The sequence below is a fragment of the Macaca nemestrina genome, chromosome 9 (genome assembly GCF_043159975.1).
Source record: "Macaca nemestrina isolate mMacNem1 chromosome 9, mMacNem.hap1, whole genome shotgun sequence".
NCBI lineage: Eukaryota > Metazoa > Chordata > Mammalia > Primates > Cercopithecidae > Macaca > Macaca nemestrina.
The window spans coordinates 35,866,238-35,886,069 of NC_092133.1; the positions used below are offsets into that span (position 1 = coordinate 35,866,238).

Consider the following 19,832-nt stretch of genomic DNA (forward strand, 5'->3'; position numbering starts at 1 on the left):
CCTGGGCCTTCAGCCCTCTGAATGGTGGTTCCTGTTAACACGGACTCTGAGCTCCATCCTTTCTACTGTGCACCATACTTCATGCAGGGCCCCATACACAATAGTTGCTGCCTAAGAATGTGTTCAAAGAACACAGAAATGCAGTGGAATTGCTGGGTGTTATCCTTAGGACTCCTTAACTGCATTGTCACCTGAACCAAGAAGTGTCTCTGCACAGCTGTGGCAGAGGCTGCAGGACACAAATGGTCAAAGAGACTGTGGGCATCACACCCATGCACACCAACACACAAGCCCACCTCATGGGGCATCTGCCAGCTCTCTCTGCCACCCAGCCACCAAAGGCTCCAGCTCAGGGGACCCCAACCCCCTCCTGAAGCTATGACTGTATCACAGCCCTCTGGTGTTTCTCACAGGCAACAATGTGGTAGGAAGTGCGATGCCAATTCTTCCTTACGCCCTACCCTCCCATCATTGCCCCACACATCTAGGGCAGAGCACCCAAGGCTGTGAGAATACGCCAAGTGAGAACAATTCTAGAGGAAAGCTCATGGCCATCATCAGCTAAGTGTAGAGAAAGAGCAGGACGTCCCTAGCAGACGTTTCTGAAACAATGCCAAAATTCAGAGTTCCAAACAGACAGAACCACTGCAACCCAAAGGGACCCCTTTCCTCTCTTTGCCTCTGGAATTCATCTTTATATCCTGCAGACACGTGCTTGGAACTTTCTGAGAGCCGAGCACTGTGTTAGATGCTGCAAGAGATGCAAAGATGAATAATGCAAGGTCCCAGCCTGCAAAGAGCTCACATTCTCCCAGGGGAGATCAGATGCATTCATAGAGAGCTGTAACACAGGCAGAAAGTGATAAAGCCCATGAAGAAAGAAGGGATTGCTTCCAGCAGGATGGTCCAGGAGGGCATGGAGGAGGTGGCACTGAGTGGGGTTAAACCCTGGGTAGCATCCAGAACTAGGAAACCCAGGGGCCACTTGAAGGACAAGGAAGGTCGGTTGAAGGAAGTTCTGTCCCTGCCCCTTCTCCATCCATCAACTGCCCTTCCCTAGTCTGCCTATAATTCATCCATTAGAGAAGGAAAAATCAATATTTACCAACATAAATTAAAACCCAGGCAAGGAACAGGCAGAGTGTAGGCAGGGTCTGGGAGCAGAGAGTGACTCCGTGGGCAGCCAGGTGGCAGCCCATGCACATTGGGACCTGGGGATGTTCAGGGGACAGAGCGGAGCAGGTGGGTCTTCAGGTCCAGGGGCCTCTGAGACCCCACCAGAGCAAGCCTGTCTCCTCTCCTGCAGCGTCATCCGTAAGGAGCACGGAGACCCCCTCATCGAGGAACTCAATCCTGGGGACGCCTTGGAGCCTGAGGGCAGGGGCACAGGTGAGGGGCACCTGGGGTATCTGGCCTGCAATGCCCCCTTAGCACTGTTCATACCCTGGGACGAGGGCGGGAGGGATGGGGCAGCCAGTCCCACGGCAGAGTCCCTCCTGTCCCTGCCACACTGAGGGCTGAGACTCAAGAGCAAGGGAGAGAGTGGAGATGGGGGAACCCTGGGGACAGGTAGGCAGGAAACAGAGGGGAGGATGGTCCACTCCCCCAATCCCAGGCTGATGGGGGCGGGGGAATGAGAGTCTATGGGTCTGTGGGCAGGAGCTTCTCTGGCCATACCTTGCCAGGTGGGGACGGAAAGGAGAGGAGTGAGCCCCTTCTGCTCTCAGGCAGAGGATCTTGCCATCTGACCCCTCCCCTCTTTGCACTCAGCTTGTCAGGCAGAGCCCTGGGCCAGGAGTCCCAGAACCCAGCTCTGACATTGCCTCACTTTGTGGTCTTGGAAAAGTGGTTTTACCTTTTGGGTGTTCTCCACATTCATAAAATGGAGATAATTATATCTGTCCTCTTCACCTCTTTGGGTTGTAATGACAACCAAAAGGAGCCTGTGTATATGCAAACACTTGATAAATTGACAGAAAAATCTATGCAAATATAACAGGCATGTATTATTCAAACCATAATAGAAAGACCAGAAAGAAGCCTATGTGGTCTGAGTAATTTGCATGCACTGTCTCCATGCAAAGACCGGGGGAAGGAAGGAAATGTCTGTCCCATGAGTCCTATCATGAGTCGGCTGTTAGGAAGGATAGGAGATGGGTGCCGAGCCCCAGCCTTCCTGCCCCGGTGCTGCGCTTTCTCTGACCCCGCACCCAGGGCTGTGGATACTGCACTTGGTTAGGAACATCTCTCCTCTGTGGGTCTCCTGGATGGCGGCCAGAGGTGAAATCTGCATTGTTTGTAGGGGGTGTGGTGACCGACTTCGACGGAGACGGGATGCTGGACCTCATCTTGTCCCATGGAGAGTCCATGGCTCAGCCGCTATCCGTCTTCCGGGGCAATCAGGTGCGCTCAGACCTCAGGAGCCACAGATCCCAGCCCTGTGTGCTCTTGGGTACCTTAGGTTGCTGAGGGCAAGGCACTGGGGTGCTGACTTGGCCAGCATGGCGGGTAATGGAAGCCCTGGGCCCTGGAGGAGGGAGGTAAATTCCAGCAGCACCAGGAAGCTCAGGAAGGGCTGCCTTGGGAGAAGCCCTTGCCTCTCTGCCTTCCACTGTCGTTTCTCTGCCAAACACTGTGCCCTGAGTCCCTCGGCTTTTGTCTCCTCTATCTACAGTGCCTCTCTTTCATTTAGCCAATCTGTCTTTGCCTCATTTGTTTTTCTCGCCTGGCTTCCTCTTCCTCTCTTTTTCCTCTGCCCACTTTCTTCTCTTCCTCCTTCTTCTCCCTCTCCCCCTCCCATCCTCCCTGGCTCCCTGCTCTTCCCACCCACCACGCTGACACCCACCGGGTGTCTACCTCTCACTCTCCCTGCAGGGCTTCAACAACAACTGGCTGCGAGTGGTGCCACGCACCCGGTTTGGGGCCTTTGCCAGGGGGGCTAAGGTCGTGCTCTACACCAAGAAGAGCGGGGCCCACCTGAGGATCATCGACGGTGGCTCAGGCTACCTGTGCGAGATGGAGCCTGTGGCACACTTTGGCCTGGGTGAGTAGGGGTCCGGTGGGGGATGGTGATCTGTTGTCAGGACAGCGGGATGCTGACTGATTCAGGGACTCACAGCCCGAGCATCCTTGGGCACCGCTCTACTGTGACAGCCATGGTGGACACCAGCTACTGGGGACAAACCCTGCTCTGAGATGAGCCTGAGCTCAAGAGGAGGCGAGTGGGAAACGCTGGTTAGATTTTCATGCATCTCACTTGCAGGAGTCCCCACCCCAGTGCCTCCGTGGAATTAGTTCACCTTGGGGTCAGAGTGTTTAATCCTCCATTTGTTCAAGGCTGTAGCCTTGTTCAAATGCTGGGCTGCACCAAATGTGTCCAAGCCAGCTGTTTCCCTAGCCTCTTGGGAGCTGGTTCAGTCTTGAACAGGCTTGGGAAACCATGCATTCTCAATGGGAGTGAAGTCACCCCAAAGAGGAGAGAGTGGGTTCTTGGCAGGAGAAGGGGGATGACAAAATCCTATCTTTTTTTTTTTTAAATATGTAAAAGCATCAGGGGCCAGGTGCAGTGGCTCATGCCTATAATCCTAACACTTTGGGAGGCTGAGGCAGGTGGATCTCTTGAGCTCAGGAGTTCGAGACCAGCCTAGGCAACATGGCGAAACCTCATCTCTACCAAAAGTACAAAAAATAATAATAATAACCAGGCGTGGTGGCGCATGCCTGTAGTTCCAGCTACCTGGGAGACTGAGGTGGGAGGATCACCTGAGCCCAGGGAGGTAGAGGCTGCAGTGAGCTGTGATTGCACCACTGTACTCCAGCCTAGGCTGGAGTGAGTGAGACTCTGTCTCAAAAAGTAAAAAAGCATCAACAAGCATATAGCACATAAACTGATATATAGTATATCAGTGGCATTAATGGAACTATCACTACATACCTATTAGAACAAAAATTAAAAATAGCAACAATACCAAATGCTGGCAAGGATCCAGGTAGCTTCTAGAAATCAGAGAAACTGGATCTCTCCTACATCCCTAGTGAAAATGTAAAATGGTACAGTTACTCTGGAAAATCTTTTGGCAGTTTATTTTAAGAAAACAAAACAAACCTAAGCAAACAACTGCTACTCTATGACCCAGCTATCATATCCCAAGCCACTTATTTCAGACTAATAAAAACTTATATCCACACAAACATCTTTACATCTGTTCATAGTATCTTTATATTAATAGCCCGGAACTGGAAACAACCTAGGTGTTAATAGTTCAAGCCACTGTGATACAGCCGTTCCATAGAATATTACTCAGCTATGTGATACGTGCAAAAACTGAGTAGATCACCGGGGCACTATGGTGAGTGAGAAAAGGGGAGAAAAGGCTCATCTCCAAAGGTCAGTATGGTAGATTTTTCTTTACATAACATTCTCAGAATGACGAAATTATACAGCAGAAAACAGATTGGTGGTTGGCAGGACTTAGAGATGACGGAAGGGAGAGGAGTGGGTGTGACTATCATCAAGGGCAGCCCGAGGGGATCTTTGTGGAGCCTCTGGTGGATCCCTGGGTAGGGAACCTGCAACCATTGGGTGAAACTGGGTGAAGGGCACAGAGGCGCTTTTTGTACTATCTTTGCAACTTCCTGTGAATCTATAATTATTTTAAAATACAACATTTTAAAATAAATGTATGGGGGGAATTGGGGAAAAAGTCTAAAGAGTCTTCTGGCAGGGTGAGGGGATTACAATGATGGAAAAAACATTGAGAAACACCAGTAGGAGTAGAGGAGCCCAGAGTGTCTTCACTGAAACGCAATGGTTCAGAAAGTGCTGGAGTCAAACATTCCTAGGTTCAAAATCAGACGCCTTCCCCAGGTGTTCGCACCTCATGAGATGTACCATTTTAATATAAAAGGAATAGGCACTATGGTCTCAAATTACTGAATACAAATGTTAATATTATACACACATCATATGTGCAGAAAAAACCTGAAAGGAAATGCAAAAAGTGAGAACAGTGATTCTGTCTGAGTGGCTGGATTAATATAGTAACTCTCACTTATTCCAGACACAGTGCCAAGCACTTCACTCTTATTACTTCATTTAATCCTCATGACTACCTTGTGAGATGAGCAATATTATCCCCATGTTACACATGGGAAAACTGAAGATCAGAACAATTAAGAAACCTGCCGAGGTCACATGATACTATATGGCAGCACTGGGATTCAAACCCAGGCTTCCTTGAGCGTGTGGTTTTTATTTCCTTCCATATGTTTTGTTGTGTGTGTGTGCTCCAGTTTTTATAGGGAACACATAATATTTATGTGTAGTCTGAAAAAGAAGCAATAAATATTTAGGGGACCCAGGGCCTGGTTATATGATCGTTTTCTTGGGCTATTTCACCCTGGATAAGTCAGCCTGAGGTTGGAGTGTTTATCACTCCTAAGGCAGCTATGTGCTAAGCTGGCCCTAAAGGCACAAGACACCTTTTAAATACATAGTCCTGTCTCACAAAGTAGCAGCAGCCGACACTTATCAAGCAATTAGTATGTGCCAGGCACTGGGCTGAGTGGTTTGCCTGTCACTTCATTTGATTTTCACAACTTGAAGAATCAGGTATCATAACCCACATTTTACAGGTCAGAAAACTGAGACTGAGGTCAAGTAACTTGCCCCAAACCACAACTCCACAGAGTAAGGAGAGCTAGATTTGGATCCCACCTCCCGACACCATGGTCTGAGTTCCTGACTGTGACTTAACACCTCTAGTAGCTGCTTTGTGCAGCCAGACAAGCGGCAAGGTGACCGCCATGGTATCATAGGTGGCTGTTTATCCAGGCTTCTGGTTGGAAAACTCCCCCACTCCATTTTGCCAGTAAGGACATTGAGGCTTACCTTGTAAATCAATGGCAAGGGCAGGATGGGGGCTGAAATTCTCCTTCCCCACATCTCAGGGGCTGCCTCTGCTATTTTAAGTGGTGTATTAGGGACCTCACTTGGTCCCTTCTCTGGCCAGAATCTGCCCTGCCAGGAGAATAGATTGCTTTCTTAACTGGCCAGGTCATATGATGGGGAGAAGGGGGCTCAATAGTCCCTTCTGGGCACCTGCTCCCCACACTCAGTATTATGCACACTGCATCTCATTGGGACCTCCGCCTAGTGCCAGTCCTTGCTATTTTGCAAAGCCCTGGGATTTGTTCTTCGTCTGACCTCTGGCTCAAAATGCTCTAAGGGGCCTCCCGGCAGACTCCTCTCTCTATTGACAGGATCCATTCCCAGCGGCACTGGAAGGCAGGCTGCTCTAGGGACAGGCCCCTTGGGTCACGAGGCGCCTCAGCAGATGGCCAACCCAGCCGCCAGGGACACAGTGAGAGGCGGGCAGTTCCATCCCTGCAGCTCCCAGGCCCCTCTGGATCTCTTATGAGTGGAGCTCAGCACTGCTCTTCCTGACTGATGGGGGAGCTGGCAACGGAGCAGGAGCGAGGGCGCCAGTGGAGAAGGCCAGATGGAGGGAAGGACTGGGAAGAGAGAGAACAGGGGGAGACAGAAAGACAGAGATGGGCCTGTGGAAGACCAGGAGAGGCAGAGACATGGGGAAAGAGGCAGATAAGAAATGCCCCCTGCCCTCCAGGCTGGCAGTGGGCGGAAGGCAGATGGACACAGGACTCTCATGAGAGGCAGATCTGGACACACCGCCACACTGGCCCCGTGGCCATGAGAGGACGCAGGCGAGGGAAGTCAGTTTTGTTCTGGGCAGCTTCCCGGAGGAAGTGGGACTGGAATTAGGTCTAGAAGGACAGTAGGAGCTTAGAAGGGGTAGGCGAGGGCCTAAGGAGAGCATTCCAGAGGTTGGACTGGCTTGGCCAGAGGCCCAGAAGTGGGAAGGTCCAGTCCAAAGAATGGGAATGTTTTGGAAAACTTTTTTTCTCATTGTAAGAACAATGCATATTGATTATAGGAAAATAAGAAAATTATTTTTAAAAGAAGAAAAATTACTCATCGTTTCACCCCTGTTTGGAATATTAAGGAAAAAGTAAATGTTTCTTCCTTCACCTTCCCTCAATATCATTTGATTCATTTAGTGACTACATATTTACTGAGCACCTACTGTGTGCCAAACACAAAACTGAAGATCCTTGCCACAAGCCATCCTATGTTCCAGTAGAAGGAACTTATATACATAATACACATAGTAAATAGGTAAATAAATAAAATGTTAGAAAATATAATGGGCCGAGTGCAGTGGCTCTCGCCTGTAATCCCAGCACTTTGGGAGGCCAAGGCGGGCAGATCACCTGAGGTCTGGAGTTCGAGACCAGCCTGACCAACATGGAGAAACTCCGTCTCTACTAGAAATACAAAATTAGCTGGGCATGGTGGTGCATGCCTGTAATCCCAGCTACTCGGGAGGCTGAGGCAGGAGAATCGCTTGAACCCAGGAGGCAGAGGTTGCAGTGAGCCAAGATTGTGCCATTGCACTCCAGCCTAGGCAACAAGAGCGAAACTCCATCTCAAAAAAAAAAAAAAGAAAAGAAAATGCAGAACAGAGGAATGAATTAGGAGTGCAGAGGGGAAGGGACAAGGAGCAGTTTTCCAGCACAGTGGTCCGGGTTGGACAGGTCATGCTTGTGATATGCTTTTATTACATGTCATATACACAGGAACACACAGACACGTATTTCTTGGCAATTTTTAAAATCAAAAGAATGATGCTTTCCACTTGTTTCTGTAAGTTGCTTTTTTCCCCTCTTAACCATATGTCCAAGGCCGGGTGCAGCAGCTCATACCTGTAATCCTAGTGCTTTGGGAAGCCAAGGAGGGAGGATTGCTTGAGGCTAGGAGTTCAAGACCAGCCTAGGCAACATGTTGAGACCCCCTCTCTACAAAAATTAGCCCAGTGTGGTGGTGCAAGCCTATAGTCCCAGCTACTCAGGAGGATGAGGCAGGAAGATCGCTCAAGGCCAGGAGTTTGAGGCTGCAGTGAGCTATGATCACAACACTGTACTCCAGCTTGGGTAACAGAGTGAAAGCCTGTTATATACACGTGTGAGTGTGTGTGTGCATGTGTGTGTATACACATCCTGGACAGCATGCCAGGTCTGTGCATATCTCCTGTTTCCTTTCAGGGCTGTGAAGTATTTCACTGTGAGGCAGCACTCACCCTCACCACCTATTTACCTAGTCCCCTCTAGATGGACAGTTAGATTGTTTCCAGTTCTGAGCAGTTGGGGTGAGAAGTGGGGATGTCTACAACATGAATCTGAGAAAGGCCTGCCTTGAGGTCCCCTATGACTGAGGAGTAGAGGAGAGGGGCCAGTGGGAAGCTCCCCTGCCGGCACTCACAAGACTTCAGCTCACCTGCCCCCAGGGCCCCTGCCCCCTTCCTGCCTCCATGAGTCCTGCACTGCCTCCTCCTGATTTTGCAGCAAGGTGCGGTGCGCATGTGTGGGTACACGAACGTGTATGTGAGTGTGCACACGTGTGCCTCTCCCAGACAGCCTCAGCCTTGCCCCATGCACATCGTGTCTGCTCCCACTGGAGCACACCCCGAGGACGCAGGCCCTCACCTGTACTCCCCACCTCCGTCCACAGGCAATGAGTGTCCGCATGGGGGGCTCCCAGAGGGCCCACTGTGTTGTGCAGAGCTCTCATAGCGACATCTTGCTGTGGGGTCCCTTCTCAGTGGACCCTGCCTTGCTCAGTGGAGCCCCCCACCAAGTTCCGCAGTCCCTCTCCACCCTGGCCTTTCCCTGCTGCTCCTCACCTCCTGCTGAAAATAAGTGTTTCTGCTTATAGCCCTTGTCGAGGGCTCCCCCACCACCAACCTGGTTGCTCGGAACCCACCCCCGAGCCCCACATGCCCACCCTCCACTTCCCAACTGGTAGCGGGCCGAGGCAGCTCACTCCCAAACCCAGAAAATAAAAACAACACCAATCATCTATTTGCCTCCGCCAGCTCCACTGGGAGTCACCGGCTCAGGCAGCCACCCCCACCATTCTCCCTCCCCTCTTCCCCCTCCCCCACAACCGGCATTGCCGATGCCCCAGCCCCACCTACACATGCCACCGTCCTTTCAGCTAATTGCTTGCAGGTGACTCAGAGCTGCCTCTCCGCACCGGCTGATGCTCATTTACGGAAGGGAAATTCAGTGGCCCTCATAAAAATTGCTTTATTAAAGTGCAAAAATATTCTACCAACTGTATTCCCACCATCTGTTTTGTTTGTAATTCTTCTGAAAAGTGCAATTCTCTCTGCCTCCTTGGCCTCTGTCCTTTAAAAGCTGCCAGAGGTGACTCACTTCTGCTCCTGACCTCTTGTCTCTGCTGGTTAATGGGGGGCGCTCCTCTGCTCAGCCCTCCCCTACACACAGGCCTGGCAGGACTGACCGGCTTCGAGGCTGCTGGTGTGCGGTGTCTGGGAGCCAGTCCCCCTCGGCCATGCAGCCCCAGGAAGACTTAAGATGTTATGCAGATTGCCTGGGCAGAGGGATGAGCTGCGCCTAAGGACAGGAGACTGGTTTCCAGTCCTAGCTCAGACACCTGCAAGTCACTTCACCTTGTCAAGCCTCAATGTTGACATCTGGAGAATGGGGATAAAATACCCACCGCGTAAGTGTGAAGGCTCTGAAGCCCCTCCCCGGCCTCCTCTGATACACATTCCCACCTGATACACATTCTGACACTCTTTCCCACTCTGAACTTCTTCCTGATCTTCAGCTACAACTTACCCTTTCATGCCGCTGTACCTTTGCCCTCACTGTATCCTTTCCCTGGAATGCTCCTTCCTTGCTTCTTCGCTTCACAAACTCTTACTCCTCCTGCAATGCCCAAATGAAATGACCCACCTCTCTCACCGCATGGTAGCAGTGCTGTTGTGGCACTTTCCCAGCTTATAATATAATCACTTGTATTCGTTGCTCCCATGGGAATCATGAGAACGGGGCCTGGGTCTGTCTCATTCTCTGTTGAATCCCAAATCCCTGCACAAAGCTTGGTATAGGGTGGCTGCTGGGCGTGGGATAGGGTGGGCGGTGTAACAGGGGCACAGTAGATGCCGGCTCTGGGATCTGTCCGACCTCTGCTGGGCAACTGGGCGATTCACTGCACCTCTGCATGGCTCTGCCTTCTCGTCTCTGAGACAGAAATGATAACACCGGCACCTTCCTTGTGGAGATGTGAAGTTTCAATGCATTAGCATCATAAAGCAGTTGGTACAGCTTGGGGCATGTTGTCAGTGTTCACTGTTGTTACCAACACCAGAAAGCCCTTTGGAAACTGTAGGGAGACCCCATGTCCAAGAGCTGATGGTGCCAGGGACGCTGAGGTGAATGATTAACGGCGGGGCAGGACTCCTGCTCCAAGGGTAGAAAGGCTCTGCTTCCTAGGAGTGGTAAGGCTGTCGGCCAGCACCCCCATCTTATAGATGAAGAAACTGAGGCCCAGAGAGGATGCCCAAGTTAGCAAAAAACAGCGGCAGAGGAGGGAGTCCTGCTGGTTGTGCTTTCTGAGGCCTGCTTATCTCATAGCCCCAGGCCCCCTGCACCAGCAGCTGTCTGGAGGAAGCTGCTGAAGCAGAACTCAAAACTAACTCCCCTTGGGCGTGGTGGCTCACACCTGTAATCCCAGCACTTTGGGAGGCTGAGGCGGGTGGATCACCTGAGGTCGGGAGTTCAAGACCAGACTGACCAACATGGAGAAACCCTGTCTCTACTAAAAATACAAAATTAGCCAGGCATGGTGGCACACACCTGTAATCCCAGCTACTTGGGAAGGCTGAGGCAGGAGAATTGCTTGAACCTGGGAGGTGGAGGTTGTGGTGAACCGAGATCCCGCCACTGCACTCCAGCCTGGGCAACAAGAGCAAAACTCCATCTCAAAATAAAAACAGAAAACAAACAAAAAAACTAAGTGCCGCAAGTACCACAGGCAGATCTGTGACTGTCTATGAATATTCCGCGACTCTTTTGAGTCCTTTGTGGCCCTTCAGTCAGGCTGGAAAACATATTCATGTAGCTGTTCTGCAGTCTTAGGTAAGAAACGTTTGCTGTTCTTTGTCTCCTTATTTTAATGGCAAATATTTACCTTTTATATATGCCACTTAATTTGGGAACTGCACACCCTGAAAATGCCAAATCTCTCGCGCCTCAAGATTCTACTTCAAATTAGAAAAAAAAAAAAAAAAGTCTGGCCGGGTGTGATGGGTCACACCTGTAATCCCAACACTATAAGAAGCTGAGGTGGGTGGATCACTTGAGGTCAGGAGTTTGAGACCAGCCTGGCCAACATGGCGAAACCCCGTCTGTACTAAAAATACAAAAATTAGCCAGGCGCGGTGTGGTACATGCCTGTAATCCCAGCTACTCAGGAGGCTGAGGCAGGAGAATCACTTAAGCCTGGGAGGGGAAGGTGGCAGTGAGCTGAGATCCCACCACTGCACTCCAGCCTGGGTGACAGAGTGAGACACCAGCTCAAAAAAAAAAAAAAAGAAAGAAAGAAAGAAAAGAAAATCTGTAGTCGGCACCCCCCAGTCCCATTTTCACCCCTCTTCTGCAGAAGGGATTCTTGTAGATTGAGGGACTGATGAGAAATAATTTCTTGCTTGATAAAGCAAAACCCAGAACAGTGGGGCTGGACCCAGAAGGAGAGGATTTCCCTGTGGGAAGAGAAACTGAGCTGTGTGGGAGAGGAACTCAGGGTGTGAGGACGAGCCTCTGTCTCCGAGCGTCTCTGTTGCTGCTGCCTGCCGTGCCCATGAGGGCAGGGGCTGCTTCTCCATGGACTCTTCAGAGCATAGCTCTGGCCCTGGCCCTCACAGACTCACAGCACGGCAGCAGCAAGGCTGGGACGTTCCAGTGAGACTCCCCTGGAGGCCAGGGTGGGAGAGCAAAAGGAGACCAAACATGGGAAGGATCTAGAAGCTGGGGGTTGTGGCTCGCAAGACGTAACTCCCTCTGGAACCCCCTCATCATGGGCCCTCCCCCCAGCACCTGGCTCCCTGCCTCCATGCCCCACAGTGGTCTCTACCGGAAGTCTACACAGAGATTCTCCTCCAGGTCTGCATGTGGCCTCCAAACACCCTTTTCTAAAATATGGGAACCCCCTTTATACATCAAGATATTTTACCAACTACCGTCCACCCTATAGTAGCTATCATTGTAAAATTCACTGGTGGATAGCAATGACCAAAAGTGAATATACATTCAACAGCAATTTTAAGTTTAATTTGTTTTCTAACACTATCTACATATGTTAGGAAAAATAATAGTGCATATATGTGGGTGATATATTATTTAGCCCAGGAATGGTGTTTGGGGGAGTGTGTTGATTTCAAGGCCCCCTGCAGGACCCCGTGTCCCCACATCTGCTCAACCCCGATGGTGATAGAGTGGGCTGTGCGCTCCCCCTGTCTGTGCTGGGCACAGCTCTCCTTCCCAGGGGCTGACCTGAGAGCAGCCTCTCCCGGAATGTGAGGCCCAGCCCCACCTCCTCCCCACCCCCATCCATCACCATTAGCCTGACCTTGCCACAGTGGCAGGCCTGCTTCCTTATGCGGGGAGCTGGGGCTGGCTTTGATGGTGCCTAAACATCTGACAAATCTTTCCAGCCTGCTTTCCATCAATGATGTAGCACGTTGCTTTAGGGGTGTGTGCAAATGGATTCACTGTGAATATCTCTGAGCTTCCCATCATCTTCTGTAAGCATCTTAGATTTGTAGAATGGTCTTTCTCCCCTGTCCGCCAACTGCCAGCTGTTTATCACTCCATCTTTTTTAAGTTGTTGTTTGTTTGTTTTTGTTTTTGTTGTTTTTTGTTTTTTTCAGAAGCAGGGTTTCACGATGTTGCCCAGGCTGGCCTTGAAGTCCTGGGCTCAGGCGATCCTTCTGCCTCATCCTCCTGAGTAGCTGAGATTCCAGGCATGAGCCACCATGCCCAGCTCTTTTTCCAAGTTTTTATGTGGAGCTCAGTGCAAATGCCCCCTCCCTAAGAGGCTGTCCCTGACTGCCTGACTAGACAAGGCCCTGGCAGCCCCCAGCTCCTCCTTACCTACTTGCCCTACTTTTGTCAATATCTGACATGATTTATTTGTTCACCTGTTTGCTTGTCTCCCCAACTGGAGCAGGAACTCCATCAGAACAGGGGCATCCCCAGTGACAAGAGAGAGCCTGGCCCTTAGCAGAGCTCAATAAATAGAAACACAAGAAGCATTTCTGGGATGATAAAGCCAGTTAGCTGCAAAGCTGGGATTTGTCCCCAGGTCTCCCACCCACTTCCCGCCATGCTCTTTCCAACATACCAGGTAAGGGGTAGAGCCAAGATTTGAACCCAGACTCCAAAGACAACCTGCTTATCACAGGCCTTACTGTGTCCTCCAGTACAGCCTCCTGATGCTTGGCCTCTCCGCTAGAATGTGAGTTCGAGAGCTGCACTATCCAACATGATAGCCACCAGCCATGTGTGGCTATTAAATTTAAATTAATTAGAGTTAAATAAAATTGAAAATTCACCTCCTCAGTCAAACAAGTCCCACTTCAAGTGCTCAACAGCCACATGTGACCAGTGGCTACTGTACTGGACGGCACAGATGCAGAACATTTCTGTCCTTGCAGACAGACAGGTCTATTGGACAGCATTGTTCCAGAGAGGAGGGACCTCAAATCTGTCTCGTTCACCATTTCCGTAGCACTTAGAACAGTGCTCAATTCATGCTTTTATTCAATGGATGAATTCGTTGATGCTGATGCTTTCTCTGAGAGCCTCCTGCTCTCCTCTGCTGCTGATGTTCTCTCCTTCCATCCCTCAGGGAAGGATGAAGCCAGCAGTGTGGAGGTGACGTGGCCAGATGGCAAGATGGTGAGCCGGAACGTGGCCAGCGGGGAGATGAACTCGGTGCTGGAGATCCCCTACCCCCGGGATGAGGACACACTTCAGAACCCAGCCCCACTGGAGGTGGGCAAAGGCATCTGGGCCTCATAGCCAGAAAAGCGGGCACCACCCACAACCCCATGGGTTGAAGCTGGGTTCCCAGGAATCTGCAAACTCAGCCTCTAGAGTGATGGAAATCTTCTTGGCAAAGCGAAGGCCTCGTACTGATCCCTCCATTTGTAGTTTGCACAACACTATCACGCCCACATCTTTTCTGCTCCTCAAAGAATCCCTGCTGTATTGGCAGGGCAAGCATTTTTGCACCAGTTTTACAGAGGAAGAAAACCGAAGTTAAGAGAGGAAACCCACCAAGGCCCACCTAGGCTGCACAGTCAGTTGTGAGCAGAGTTAAAAAATGACCCCAGGTCTCCTGCTGCCTTCCTGGTTCTTTCCGAGTCTCTGACGAGACCTCCTGTTGCCCTAGGATGGTGCTGAGAGCCTGCAGCAGGACTTCTGGGGTCTCTTTGAGGAGCAGCTCTGGACCCATGTCAGCAGTGTCATTCCAACTCTGATGGGGTTCACTTGGTGGCGAGTAACAGTAACCCACCGAAACTCACACAAATAAAGGGGACTTATAAGGAGGATCGCTCACAAAACTCAGGGAAGCTCAGGATGAGTGGAAACTGGCAACTTTATGGCCTCAGCCATAGGAGCTCAAGGACCTTTGTCAGTGCACCGGCTTTGGGAGGAGAGGGGCCCCTCTTCCCCAACAATCCCCATCCACCCACCTCATTCATCAGTATGGTCGATTGACATTTTGTGTCATGTGTGTTACATTTTGAGTCCCCTGCCCCACCCCAGGTTGCTGTCTCTGAGACCCCCATATGGGCATGGTAGAGCCTCCACAGCCTGGCAGGACCAGCTCCGAACTCTCAAGTCTTTGAGTCCATTTGTTCAAATTCTTGCTGCAAAGCCTTGAGTCTTCCCTCCTGCTAGGATGTCCGCCCATCAGCCCTGGCCAGAGAGACAGGACGCAAGCACGGCTGCAGGCACCCACCCATGTGAGGGGGAAGTTCTTGGAGAAGTGCGTGTGGGCAGTGATCAGACACTTCAAAAAGCATCTCCCAGCCCTCGTTACTCTTTGCCCTGACAGACCCAACTTCAGCCTCAAGGCTATGCTACAGGAGGGACGGGTTCTGTTAGGCGTCCCATCGCGGGCACGTGAATCCCCTGCACAGGGAAATGAGCAAGAGTCTGAACTGTATCCATTCATGTCCTCCCTGCCAGGCTTCTGTTCTCAGTGCGGAGGAAGGGTCTTACAAGGGAGGGGGCTCCCCCCAGGCCCAGAGCATGCCTCACGCTGTGGTTAGGATGACAGCTGCTCTGTGGCCGTGACTAGGAGGGAACCTGGGATGGGACCTTCTCAACTCACTCATGTCTCTGCTTCTGCCCACCTTGCAGTGCGGCCAAGGATTCTCCCAGCAGGAAAATGGCCATTGCATGGGTGAGTTGCCTTCAGTCACGAGGACATGGGGCAGAGGCCGGAATCTCCCTGGGGAATGCCCGCCTGACTCATGGCAAGGTCCAGGGTGCAAGCAAGGGGTAGAAAGGAGGACAGGGGAGGGTGTTGTTTGTCCTGGGACTCCAGATGCCAAGACAACCACCACATGACTCACCAGGGTGGGAGTGATATTAATGACCCACAGGCTGAATCACTACAGTTCTGGGAACTGGCAGTGTTTCCCTGCCATGAGTACCGAGAAAGTGCACATGGGAAGGAGACACACCACCACCCTGGCACAGGGGAATAGCCACATGCCATGGCCAGCAAGTCCATGTGGAGCAGCAAGCAAGGGGACTGGCAGCCAAGGGTGGGCATTGCCAAGGCATTGGGGCAAAATAGTGTATGGAGTATGGTCACATTGTGGAAGGGAGACTGCAGCCTGGTGCAGTACTCGGGCAGGCAGGTAGCTGCAGCACTACCAGGATGGCAGCTCCTTGAGGGTCCAAGAACCTTCTGAAAGTCCCCAAAGGCCTGGAATGGGAAGGGGCAGCCTAGAAGTTCAGTGTCCAGGAGACCTTCACCCCCAACACTTTCCATCCCAGTGACCAGCAATGAGGGATCAGGCCAAGGATCCCTCCTTCCTTGAACCCTCATCCAACATTCTTCCCAAGTCTACTCTGCAGCCGCTCATTAGCCCTTTGCTACTGAGATACAGGAGTAAACAAGACAGATACCACTCTTAGGAGCTAAAAGCCAATGGAGAGCCACACAAGTAAACAGCTGACAACCACACAGTGTGATCAGGGCCCAGATGGGGGAGGGCAGGGGCTTGGAGACTACAAAGCAGGGGCCCTAAACCAGCATAGGGAGGGTCCTAGAAGGTGCCCTAGAGAAAGTGAGGTCCAAGCCTGGGCCCTGAGGGATGAGGAGGAGTTTGGCAGTCACAGAGAGGGAAGACAGGGTTCTGGTGGGGGCACTGTCTGGACAAAGGAGCACAGATTGGGAGGCGGAGGAGCAGTGGTGTCAAGGGTGGCTGGAGGAGGAAATGACTCCCCTATGCTCTCCACATCCCCACCTGGCCCCACTCCAAACACACAGTGCAGGTGCATAGAAATTCCAGAGTCTTCTCTGCCTGCTGGAAGGACCCTTTGAGATCAGCCTCCTCTTCCTTTTCATCACCCAACAGGCAGTTATGTGCCTCATACACAGCAGTGTCATGCTGGGAGCTGGGGATGTAGGCCAAGTGCCACCCCCACCCCCAGCCTCCACAAGAGGGGCATCCATTCTAGTAAAGGGAGATAGACCACACAGCTGGACAAGATGATTTCGGAACCCTCTGAGCAAGGTGCTCCCTGGAGACTATTCCAGACAGAGTGGTCAGGGAGGGCCTCAGGAGAAAGACTTTGAACTGAGACCTGAAGGATGAGAAGGATCCAGGCCCAGAAAGAGCTGAGGGAAAGGCAGGAGTGAAAAGCGGGAGGCAAGACAAAGGCTTCGTGTGTCGAAGGAGAAGGAGGGAGGCCAGTATGGCCTGGAGATGATGGAGAGTCCATGAGGCCCCTGTAGGGAGTCTGAATTTTGCTCTTAGGGGCCTTAGAAGCTAAACTGGAGAGTGATATGATGTGATTCATGTTTTTAAAGGCTCACTTCAGCTGCTGAATTGCAGAGTGAATTGAAGGGAAGAGGGGAAGACAGGTATTCTGTGAGGAGGCAGCGGCAGAAATCCAGGCAAGAGGTCACGATGGCAGGAAATTGGGTGGTGGCAGAGGAATGAGAAAGAGTTGACAGAGAGAGGTGGACTGGTGGACTGTGGGGAAAAGTGGACAGGCTCTGCTGTGAAATCGCACAGGGGCAAGAAAGACGGAGGAATCGGGGTCACTCTGATTTCTCCTTGAGCAGCTGATAGATGATGGGGGCATTGATTGAGCTAGAGAAGACAGAACAGAGGGCAAGAGAGGTTTAAGGGCAGGGTAGAATCTGGAGTTCTATTTTGGACATATTAAGCACGAGGTGCATCTTAGACATCCAAGCGGAGCTGTCAAGTAGGTCATGGGTTATTGTATTCGTGAGTCTGGAGCTACAGGGAGAGGCTGTGACTGGAGATAGAACTTTTGGAATCATCCATGCATGAAGAGATCACCTAGAACGATTGTGGTAGATAGAAGAGAGGACCCAGGACCAAGCCTGAGTGCCCCCCAGCATGTAGAGACCAAGTACAGGAGGAGCCAGCCAAGGGAATTGAAGCAGGGAAACTGGAGCTCTGCGAGGAAGACACTTTCCCAAAGCCAGGCAGTGTATGGGCAGGCAGAGCCTGGGCTGGGACTTGCTGCCCCACACCTTCATGGTGAGTGGTTCCCCTCGCCTTGCAGACACCAATGAATGCATCCAGTTCCCATTCGTGTGCCCTCGAGACAAGCCCGTATGTGTCAACACCTATGGAAGCTACAGGTGCCGGACCAACAAGAGGTGCAGTCGGGGCTATGAGCCCAACGAGGATGGCACAGCCTGTGTGGGTGAGTGGGGCCCCAGCCATAGTCCAGTAGCAAAGGGAAGTTGCCTTCCATTGGGGAGCTCTGGGTAGGCCCCAGATCAAGGTCCCCACCCCTTCCTTCTCCTGGCTGGATAGAGTCTCCTTTGACCCACACTGGGTCTCCAGGGAAGACCATGACAGAGGCTTGGAGAAGCCCCATCACTTCTACCATCACCTGAAGGGCCAGGGGATGCTGTGTCCTGGCCTGAGGCTCTCATTCTTCTTACCTTTCCTAAAACAACTGTTCCTACCTTGAAGTCAGCCCATATTTTCATAGCTGGGATATAAACTAACTCCTACTACTCATCTTTGGCTGAATTTCTAAACTGGTAATTTCTTCTTCCCAAACTCCTTCCTCCACCCCCACCCCGTCCCCACCCCCTTTCTCTTTTTCCCATTTTCTATCTCCCTGTCCCATCCTTTTTGCAGCTCAAGTGGCCTTTTTAGGTGGGTATTCTTCCGCCGCCTTTAGAATCTCTGAGCCTCTCTCTCAGGCCTCATATCTTTCTCTAGGCCTTGGACTTTGCCTTCAGTTATATGCACTTTAAATCCCGTCAATAAAGGAAAAAACAAAACAAAACTAACAGCCTTTGTGGAAAACTAAATCTCTCTCCTGCTGCCTGTCTCTCTTTCCCCACGCCCAGTAGATTCTGCTGCGTGCTCCCTCTGAATGGACAACAGGGGTGGCCATCTTTGAAAAGGGAAGGTTGGGATACTGATGCAACCTTAGTTGTTTGTGAAGACTTCCTTTGCATGTTTTCTGAGAAAACAGAAAGGAAAGTCTCCCCATTACCCCATCCAGCCTCCCTCACTCCTTCAGAAGAATCAAGATAGTCTTGTATCCTCCAGTGTCTCGTGAGCTCCTTATTTTGCCCTTAACAAAGATGGCTCCCAGGTGGTTGCTTGCTGGTTGATCTGATAATGTACCATGTGCCTGCTGATTTGGCCTGTGCTGTTTCTGCTTTTTGCCCCTGACTTCCTGTGCTAGAGAAAGCCTTATTGGTGTTGGTGGTGGTGATGGGAAGGAAAAGGGTGGTCCTTTGGGACTCTTGATAAAAATGTTATCATTTGAACTTGCTAAGCCTTCCAGCCTCTTTTATGAAGATATTATGCCAATAAACTCTCTACTAGATATTAGTGCCAAGCTGGTGATAAAAAGGGTCTGTGGCAAGTAGAACTGATTGGAATGCTGAATTAGGAGCAGCCCTTCCACCATGGGATGCTTTGAAAGCAGATCATAACACAAAGCAGGTATCACCCTCAGGCACCAGCAGTGGCTGGTTGTGTACAACACTGTTCACATTTGGGGGACCAGGGTTTGGGCCAAGTGAAGGATGTGTGATGAGTAAGGGGCAGAAATGGAGTATGTACTCTGGGCCTTTTACCTGCAGGAAGTCACTTCTCCATGCTGGGCCTCAGTTTCCCTAATGTAGATGACAAAAGAGTTGGGCTGGTATATCCCTAAGGGCCTTTCCTTTCTAAGACTCCTTAATGTCTGGCTGGACATAGGCATGGCTCATCTCAGTTTACTCTGATTTCTAGAAAGAACCTTGCTGCTTGGTCTCTGCATTCTGCTTGGAAAATATAACACTCCTGTAGCCAGAACACCCTTTGGGAATGATGTAACACCATAGAATATGCTCACAACCAGCCTCGGTAGTGAAGGCTTGTTATAAAACATAGATCTATTCTTCATGGGGAAAAAAAGTCATCCCAGGATATAATAAAATTACACTTAAGAATGCAGGAACCCTTTAAAAAACATATTTAACAAACAAAAAAAAACCCTGCCATTTTCTGATATCATAGTAATACTCCTAATAAATCACAAAATATGAATTCCTTATAGCTAGTGCTGTTTTTACACTCAGAACAGGAGCGTAAATGAAAAGTTTTTAAATGAAAACAGCTACAATTTCCCTGAAAAGCAGACACCAACTT

The 19,832-nt window shown here is 50.8% G+C and overlaps 1 protein-coding gene across 3 annotated transcripts in view; it reads left to right on the forward strand.

Annotated features, from left to right (window-relative positions):
- The window catches only part of LOC105478434 (cartilage acidic protein 1), a 165,243-nt gene that overhangs the window by 132,247 nt on the left and 13,164 nt on the right, over nt 1-19,832 (forward strand). For 2 of the 3 annotated variants that reach the window (XM_011735721.2, XM_011735722.3), the window contains exons 9-14: nt 1,307-1,389; nt 2,303-2,403; nt 2,875-3,043; nt 13,796-13,941; nt 15,319-15,361; nt 17,731-17,874. In XM_011735721.2, the coding sequence (XP_011734023.2) occupies nt 1,307-1,389; nt 2,303-2,403; nt 2,875-3,043; nt 13,796-13,941; nt 15,319-15,361; nt 17,731-17,874 (686 nt within the window). Of the gene's footprint in view, nt 1-1,306; nt 1,390-2,302; nt 2,404-2,874; nt 3,044-13,795; nt 13,942-15,318; nt 15,362-17,730; nt 17,875-18,320; nt 18,476-19,832 lie in introns of those variants that run through there. The other variant, XM_011735723.2, reaches the window with a different exon arrangement.